Source organism: Galeopterus variegatus, unplaced genomic scaffold (genome assembly GCF_000696425.1).
Source record: "Galeopterus variegatus unplaced genomic scaffold, G_variegatus-3.0.2 Scaffold2856, whole genome shotgun sequence".
In the NCBI taxonomy this organism is placed as follows: domain Eukaryota; kingdom Metazoa; phylum Chordata; class Mammalia; order Dermoptera; family Cynocephalidae; genus Galeopterus; species Galeopterus variegatus.
The window spans coordinates 246258-256036 of NW_007728967.1; the positions used below are offsets into that span (position 1 = coordinate 246258).

At 39.0% G+C, this 9779-nt stretch overlaps 1 protein-coding gene across 1 annotated transcript; it reads left to right on the forward strand.

Annotated features, from left to right (window-relative positions):
- The first annotated feature begins 1 nt into the window (after position 1).
- LOC103599128 (transcription factor Sp4) lies at positions 2 to 2750 on the forward strand. The gene is made up of 3 exons (XM_008583229.1): positions 2 to 145; positions 554 to 678; positions 1185 to 2750. Exons 1-3 carry the CDS (start codon positions 139 to 141, stop codon positions 2748 to 2750), a joined length of 1698 nt encoding a protein of 565 aa, XP_008581451.1. The 5' UTR covers positions 2 to 138.
- Positions 2751 to 9779: the final 7029 nt, after the last annotated feature.

Genomic DNA, 9779 nt, shown 5'->3' on the forward strand with positions numbered 1-9779 from the left:
AGGCAGAGCCTGTGCCAGCTACAGCCTCCTCCGAGCCACCGCGGGCGGGCGGGACCGGCCTCTCCTCCCGCCTCGCCCCCACCCCCACCCACCTCTATCCCAGTGTCTCCGTCTGAGGGTTTGTCCTGTTAATGCGGGATGAACGGTACGTATTCTCCACCCCCCTCGGTCTCCTTCACCGCCTCCCTCCCTCCCTCCCCAGACCCTGCTCGGTTCTTCCCCCTCCCCCGGGGCCGCTGAGATGCTTTAAGGGGAGGAGGAGAGGGAGGGAGGGAGTCAGGGGGAGGAAAGGAGGGTTGTGTTTTGTCTTAATGTCTGAAAGAGAACAACCTCCTTCTGGGTGTTGCTCTGGAGCCGATGGGTCGGGTTTCAAACCACGTTTTGTGATATCCCCCTCCTCCCTTCCCTCCTTCTCCCCCACCCCCTGCCGGTGTGCGTGGATCGCGGGTTTATGGAGATTAATGTTCAGGGGGAGGGGGGAGAAGAAGAGTGGGGGAAGACGAATAATAATAATCCTAATAACCTGTTGTCGTGTGTGGGGGGGTTGTTGCAGATCAGAAGAAGGAGGAGGAGGAGGAGGCGGCGGCGGCAGCAGCGGCGGCGGCGATGGCTACAGAAGGAGGGAAAACCTCTGAGCCAGAGAATAACAATAAAAAACCCAAAACCTCAGGCTCCCAGGTAAAAGAAAACATATAAAAAAATTCATCACAAAACGTTAGGGGAGAGAGGGAGTTATGCCCTAAGTGCCCAGGAGTAAAGAAAATAAAAATGTCTATCCACCCAAAGCATTTTTCTGAGAGTGAGAAACTTAAATTGTAAATTCATGAAGATGTCACAAATTTCAGGGTATGAGATTGTTTAAAATTACATCGGGAGCTCAGACTGTAAGAAAACGGTGTGTATTTTCCCAAGGGCAATTTGAGTTTAGGAAAATAACACTTTAGGAAAGTTTGTTAGAAATTTCATTTTACTTAAACTTTATATTACAGGATCTGCTTCCTTAATCATAAAGCTCTTACTCTCTTTTGTTCATATTTCTTTTTGATTTCTCCTGCTTCCTGAGTAAGTTCTCACATGTAGAGCTGTCAAAATAAATAAATAAATAATCCCCTCCCAACTACTGTCCTCCACTAAATCCACCCACTTTTTTCCCCCCCTTTCCTTTACCATCCCATTTTGGGTAGGACTCTCAGCCCTCTCCGCTGGCTTTACTGGCAGCTACTTGCAGCAAAATAGGGACTCCTGGTGAAAATCAAGCAACTGGACAGCAACAAATTATTATAGATCCAAGTCAAGGATTGGTGCAACTTCAGAATCAACCCCAACAGCTAGAACTGGTAACAACACAACTTGCTGGAAACGCTTGGCAACTTGTTGCCTCCACTCCTCCTGTTTCAAAAGAAAATAACGTTTCTCAACCAGCTTCTAGTTCATCTAGTTCTTCCAGCAGTAATAACGGGAGTGCATCTCCTACAAAAACGAAATCAGGTAATTCTTCCACCCCTGGCCAATTTCAAGTCATACAAGTACAAAATCCAAGTGGTAGTGTACAGTACCAAGTGATTCCACAACTTCAGACAGTGGAAGGTCAGCAAATTCAAATCAATCCAACTAGCAGTTCATCTCTACAGGATTTGCAGGGTCAAATTCAGCTAATTTCTGCAGGTAATAATCAAGCTATACTCACAGCTGCTAACAGGACAGCTTCTGGGAATATTCTTGCTCAAAACCTGGCAAATCAGACAGTTCCAGTCCAAATTAGACCTGGTGTTTCAATACCACTGCAATTACAGACCCTCCCTGGTACTCAGGCTCAAGTTGTAACAACCCTGCCAATTAGTATTGGAGGAGTGACTTTAGCTTTGCCAGTGATCAACAACGTAGCTGCTGGAGGAGGGACAGGACAGGTTGGCCAACCTGCTACTACTACTGATAGTGGGACTTCCAATGGGAATCAGTTAGTTTCCACACCTACCACCACCACCACTGCTTCTGCCAGTACTATGCCGGAATCTCCTTCCTCCTCCACTACCTGCACAACCACTGCTTCAACATCTCTGACAAGCAGTGACACATTAGTGAGCTCAGCAGATACGGGCCAGTATGCAAGCACATCAGCCAGTAGTTCTGAACGCACCATTGAAGAATCTCAAACACCTGCTGCTACTGAGTCTGAAGCTCAGAGTTCCAGTCAGCTTCAGCCTAATGGAATACAGAATGCACAGGATCAATCAAATTCTCTTCAGCAGGTGCAGATAGTAGGCCAACCTATCTTACAACAGATCCAGATCCAACAGCCTCAGCAACAGATTATTCAGGCTATTCCACCACAGTCATTTCAACTCCAGTCAGGGCAGACAATTCAGACCATCCAACAGCAGCCTTTGCAGAACGTTCAACTTCAAGCAGTAAATCCGACTCAGGTGCTTATCAGGGCTCCAACTTTAACACCTTCAGGGCAAATCAGTTGGCAAACTGTACAGGTTCAGAATATTCAGAGTCTTTCAAATTTGCAAGTTCAGAATGCTGGGTTATCCCAACAATTAACCATCACCCCAGTGTCTTCAAGTGGTGGCACAACTCTTGCTCAGATTGCTCCTGTGGCTGTTGCCGGTGCCCCAATAACTTTGAATACTGCTCAGCTTGCATCAGTGCCTAACCTTCAGACAGTGAGTGTTGCCAATCTGGGTGCTGCAGGCGTTCAAGTGCAGGGAGTTCCAGTTACAATCACTAGTGTTGCAGGTAAGTAACATCTTTTCTCTTTAAGTGTCTTTTGAATAGTAACAATCAATTATTGCTTTTCCTTGCTAACTCTTAGATTTGACATGATCTCTGAAGTAAACAGATAGTCAAAAGGAATAAAAAATAAACAGGAATATTATACTAACTACCATAACTCTGTAGTAATCGGTGTGACCTGTTCACTTTTGCAGGTTTTAGTATTAGGTTTTGTGTGTTAAATTCGTAAGCTAAACAGTTTCAAAAAATTATTCTTTCGTGGAAGAAAACTTTGATTAGAATCATAATTGCCTTGTATAATTTAGAGATCATATATGAGTACAATTGAACTTTTCAGGAAGGGTTAAGTCAAACTCAACCCTAGTCACAATGTTTATATCTTTGAGGGAAAGTAGGTTTAAACTGAATTGGTATGTAGTTGTGAGTTTGTTGAAGTTTTAATTCTATTGTATAATAAGGCTAACCTTTTTAAAATTGGAAATTATTTCTCAAGCTTCAGCATCTTGTCACCCATATTTTTATGTTTTATTACACTGGGTAGTTTTAAAGTAGATATTGATGCAGTTAGGAGATAAAATTTTAGGTTGCAAATTGATTAACTTTTATGTCTACTTTTCTGCTAAAATCAGGATTTGCTTAGGATTTTGAATTAATAGTCCTTCATTTTATAAAATTATATTTAAGTAAATTTTACAGTCGTTATGTTATTTACAGATGTTTAGTGTAAGGTTAATGGAAAGCACTTAAAAATTTGAATTATTTTTTCACTAATTTGAATTAATTGTGGTAAGGTTATTTTTAAATCAATTATAAACACAGTTATTTGTTATGAATATAAACAGATTCTTCTAAAGTACTTGGAAAAGTAGATTAAACTACTATTAAGTAGTTTAATCTTTTTTGGACCAATCTTATTGTATCTAATACCTTTTGTTTTCTAGCAATTAAACGCTTTTTATTGATTCTAATTTGGTGGAAACCTAGTTGCGGTTTTAGTGCCTTTGATGCTTTCAGGCCTTGGTAGTTAAATATTTCTATTTTGATAATCTGAAATAAATAAGCTTATCACTTTGGAACAATCTTTCTTGAAACAAGTTGTAGAAAAATTATGCTAGGGTTCTTTTACAGTTAATACCTAAAGTAGATGTATATATGTAAAATTGGAAATTTCTAGTTAGAGCCTTCTAATTCAGGAGAACTGAGGTGACATTTTATTTTCTAGATACCTGCTACTGTCCAATAGAACTTTCTGTGATGTTGGAAATGTTCTCTATCTGTCCTATCCGATCCACTAGCTACGTGTGGCTACTGAACAGTTAAAATGTGGCTTGTGCAACTGAGAAACTGAATTTTAAATTTTATTTCATTTTAGTTTAAGTAGCTACCTACATATGGCTAGTGGCTCCCGTATTGACAGCAGTTTAGTCAGTGTTTTGTGTGTGGTACTTTTTCCCCTAAAAGTATTACAGCACAGTTATGTAAGTGTTTTTCTGGATTACAGTCCTTAACTTGCTTTGTTTGTACTCTTTTTCTAAACATTGACAACGAGTATTTCAGAAAAAATGTCTGGTTTTGGTGGCTCGAATGACAGTTTGCATTGTTAAAACAGAAATTATTTCACTTACATTTCATTTTTCCTATTATGTATTAGTTAGTGAATTGTGTAATTTATAATTAAGAGAATTGAGTAATTTATAATTTAGGTTAGAAATAGTTCTTTTGCTCTCTAATTGATATCTTTTACAATCCAGAGGTTTTCTCTTACCCATTGTGAGGGTAAGCCAATGTTCTGACCACCCAACTCACATTCATTTGAATGTTAACATTATAAAAACAGGATCCAGCTTCTGGAACTATAATTTTTGGTGTGTGAAGTCGAGTGATTTGCCATTCTAACAGCCTTTTCAGGTGATTCTAAAACTTACTGAAGTTTGAGAATTAAGGGTCTAGTCATCAGCAATGAACTGGAGGCAGAATATGGAAGCAGGTGGGTATTGAGCTAGTTCTTATGTATCTCAGAGAATGGATTTTGGTGGCAAGTACAACTTTGTAGTTTTTATTCCACTGAGGTGGCTACTATGTGCTGAACACTTCCAATAGGTGTGGTTATTCCTTCATTTCTAGGGGTAGTTTTTTACTTAAAGAGTTTGTATGATTTGGGGGGCTCCACTTAAGTGCATGAGAAATTCGAAGTTTGCATAGTTGGATTTTTTTTTTGCCTGAAACCAAAGATTTAATATTTTGTTGATGTTGAAGAGTTAATATTTGAAGAGATATGTTCAATCATTTAAAAAAGACTCTGTTACAAAGACCAGAAATGTATCCTGATTTCTAAGGTCAATGCAGTTAATCTAGGCCTAGTTATTTGTAGATTTTACCCCATTGCCTAGCTTAGTAGGTGCTTGACAAATGCTTTTTGAATTAAGGTATAGAAAGTGATGGAGAAAATAGCAGTTTGGAATTGGTAGCAGTGCCCTGTGAGATATCCCTAATGAGATAGTTCTGTTTTTATTAATTTTTTTGGCACTGCATTTTTAAAAATTAAGAGTGGGGCATACATACCAGGTACTTGATTATATTGTAGATGAGCAATAGTGCCTGTATATCCTTTTTATAAATAATCCCTGAGAGTTCAAATCTTTTACTTTGTGTCCCCATGCACTTGTAAGTACATCCTTGGTAATTTCATGTTTCCCCCTCCCTGGGAGAATGATATTTAATTTATGTGAAAAAAATTTGCTCTGGGGCCGGCCCGGTGGCGCATTGGAGAGTGCGCTGCTTGGGAGTGTAGTGGTGCTCCCGCCGAGGGTTCGGATCCCATGTGGAGACCGGTTCCCGCTCACTGGCTGAGCGCGGTGCGGGCGCAACACCGAGGGTTGCGATCCCATTGCCGGTCCCCGGTATGGGTGCGACACCGAGGGTTGCGATCCCGTTACCGGTCAGTAAGAAAGACAAAAAGAAAAAAAAAAATTTGCTCTAAATATTTGCAAGTGTTACCAAGCCTTGAAACAATTATTAGTCAGCTTTGACAGAATGTAATGGTAGCTCAGGGATAAAGGGCTAAAACTTCTCTACCATCCATCATCATTTTACTCTTTGATGGGGACAGAGAAATTAAAAAAAAAAAAATACTACAAGGCAAATCAAGTGAAACCAGTTCTTGAAGCTGGAGAGCATCATACTTTATGAAATTAGCATGTCAGTGACAACCTAGAGTGTTGATAATGTATTCAGTGTAATGTTTCTGTGCTTTGGTCTTAGCTGAAAATCCTGAGTTCCAGGCTGAACAGTTAGCATTTAATTATGTAGTTAGAATTGTTGTAGGAACTAAATACATTAACCCTTCACATTCTTTTTTGTTTGTTTAGCTATTGGGATTCTGAGTTTGATTTTGACTGAAGGAAATGCAGAAACCCTAAGTTGTATTTCTTTTTTTTTTTTTTCCTTTTTGTCTTTTTTCGTGACTGGCAACGGATTGCAACCCTCAGTGTCGTGCCCGTACCGGACCGGGACCGGCAACGGGATCACAACCCTCGGTGTTGCTCCCGCACCTCGCTCAGCCAGTGAGCGGCCGGTCTGTACGTGGGATCCGAACCCTCGTCGGGAGCGCCGCTGCACTCCCAAACGGCGCACTGTAGCAGTGCACCACCAGGCCAGCCCCCTAAGTTGTATTTCTGACTTAAGAATCTCCCTTATTTTAACTAAGTGGGAAGAGTAGAAGGTGTTTTGCTCAGAAATAACTACCTGTTTTCACAGTGTCCTCTGGTAGCCAAAAATCCCAAAATAAAGTGAATTTCAGGAGTTACACTTCCTTAAAGAACTTAAAGTTTGTAGGGACCATTGGTATCTAAATCTGTGATTAATTTGCAGTGGCCAGCAATTTGAGTTATTTGGGGATATAATCATCACATATGTTTGATGAATGTTTATTTCGCTGTCAATTTTAGTGGAAAGTAACATTTTTATGCTAGTCCTCCCAGAAAGGAAGTTCAAACTTGCAGATAAAGATGTTTCTGGCTCTTCAGGAACTTGACTTTCTTACCTAATTCCTTTATTTCTCCAAGGAATTAAAGTGTGAAGCCTGGGGATATAGTATTAAACCAGGAAAAAATGGGAACCAAAGAAAATATTTGAAATTTGTTTAACTTAAAAACCTAATTTAATCCAGTAGAATCAATCTCTTACAAAATTAGCACCTAGCTTTTTTTTCAGAGCTACTAAATGTAGAAAATTGGCTTGAAGTTTAATACAAATAAAGTTTTCCTTTACCTTATTTGTTCTGTTAATCTGGATACCCCAGATAGGCATCTTAAAATAACATGTCTGTGTGTATACATATATTCCTGTGTTTGGTCGTTTCTTTTTTCATGGAAGTCAGGTTTACTCCTGTAATTTTATTTTTCTAAAACCTCCTAATACTGTTTGTTGTAGATTGGAGTTCATTGTGAGGAACTTACATCTTGTACCCTATACAAATTATCTAGGTTTCTGAACTACCAAGTTGGTTTTACCTATTAGATGATTTTTTCATGAAAGATGAAAAGTGATCAGTGTTTAACCACATCAGTTTTTAGAAAGGGTATCTTTTGAGAAGGATTTTAGGATAGAGAGAGGAACAAGGGAAAATAATGCTTTAATCATCTCAAATTCTAAGGCAGGGAATACATGACAATTAACACTTAAGGAGTATTGGGGCAGGCATAAAAGCAGGTAGAAGAAAATAGAAAAGGAAGCTTGATCAAGAAGGAAGATAGGGAAAGATGCTATGCGTAGATCTTGTAGAAATGACATAGGTTTTACAAAATGATAGAATTTTAGTTGGAAAGGATCTTGGAGATTATGGCTCAGCAGTTTAACCTTTTGATTGTCTGTTTATAAAGGCATTTTGTGTTTTTACTGTTATTAGTGAAAGAAATATGGGTCAGAGGTTCCACAGTGCTACATTCGATACTTGGGGTTGACACATTGAGGATTGACAGTAAAAGGCACACATACTCATATGTGCTCTTCTGTATACTTGTGATCTCAGTATGAGATAAGATTGGATGTTCATAAAGCTTGTCATTTTGCTACCTAGTGAATGAACAAATTGTGGCAAGGGTTGAACCACAAATTGCTGATATGTGTGTGGTGAGATGAAGCCTTAATGAAACTGTAAGTTACTAAGATAACTTAAAAATAATTGAGCCTCTTCCTCCTACCTTCATTTCTTAGCCCTGTTTTAGAAATGAAGAAATTGAAGCCCAGAAAGGTTGAATGACTTTCTTGTATTTTGTGGCAAAGAGAGGGCTAGAATCTTGACTTCTGCTCCAGTTGTCTTTCTACTATATTTCTGGGCTTATTATGTAAATCTTTGGCTAGTAAATGAGTAAATGCAGCCGAAGTTTAGGATTCAGAGAGGGAGAGTACCCCTGCTTGAGTTTGTCTCCTCCCAGATAGGATGTCCCTGTCTTCACTGGATAGTCAGCCCTTGTATGTTAAATACAATATTGATGAAAAACACAGTTCTCTAAGGTCTCCTTGTTACTGAATTTAATGGTGGAACCTAAGTGGCATTATTTTTTTCTTTCTTGAAAGAACACTTTCAGAACAAAAGAGATTAGTAAATTCTATATAGGTAAGGTATGGAAATCCTCAGGCCATTGAGATACTGTAGTATCTTTTCCCAAACTATAGTTAGAAATGGATTTTTAAAAAATGAAACTTGTGGAGGAAAGAAACAAACATTTATTGTTTACCAAATTGTGTCAGGTGCTGGGCTAGGTATTTATATTATCTCATTAAACACTACAATATCCTTGTAAGGTAGGTATTGTGTTCGTTTGACAGATAGCCTCACTGAGCTTTAATTTCTTTAGGAAAATCTGTTGTCCATTAAGTGGGAGAGCCATGATTTAAAGTCATCTCTGATTTCAGTGCTATTGTTCATGCTACATAAGAAGTTACAAGGATAAGTCCACAGATATAAAAGCTGTTTTTCACCCTTTTGTATCTGATATGTATACAGTAGTATCCCTTTATCTGTGGATTCATATTCAGTGGTTTCAGTTACCTGCAGTCAACCACAGTCTGAAAATACTAAATGGAAAATTGTAGAAATAAACAACTAATATAAATTTTCTTTTTTTTTGGTGGCCTGCTGGTACAGGGATAGAACCCTGGACCTTGATGTTATCAGCACCATGATATAACCATCTGAGCTAACTGGCCAGCCCAATTCATAAGTTTTAAATGATATATCACAATGCCTGTGTCACTCACTATGTGTCATCACATAGGCATTTTATCATCTTACATCATCACAAGAAGTGTGAGTATAGTATATTTTGAGAGAGAGACCACATTCATATAACTTTTATTTACACTATATTATTATAATTGTTCTTCTTATTAGTTATTGTTGTTAAGCTCTCACTGTCCCTAACTAAACTTTATCGTAAGTATGTATGTATAAGAAAAAGCATAGTATATATAGGGTTCGGTACTATCTGTGGTTTCTATAGGGGCCTTGGAACATATTCCCCATACAAAAGGGGCGACTGCTATACTTAAATCCTTTAAAGGGTACATGACTTTGAAAATTGAAGTACTTACTATGCAGTTAGTGTATCTTCTCACTCTCAGCATTCTGTCACACAGACAGACAATTATGACCAAAAGAAGCGGTGAATAGAAACTAGTGAGACTGTGTGGAGACTTCCACGTTAAGCTTGGATTTTAAAATGCTGTACATGGAAGATAGAAGGAGGGGCATAGGATTAAGAATGAAAACAAAAAGCAGCATGACATTTTAAGAGTAATGCCAGGAAAGCAGAAACTTATAATAAAATCAGGCTTTTAAAATTATTTTAAACAACTTGTAAGGCTTTAAATCAAAGCAAGGGAGATACTCATTGCTTGAGCAAAATTGTGTACTGTTAAGAAGACTGATGGGCCAGCCCGGTGGCGCACTGCTACAGTGCACCGCTTGGGAGCGCGGTAGCGCTCCCGCCGAGGGTTCGGATCCCACATACAGACCGGTTCCCGCTCACTGGCTGAGC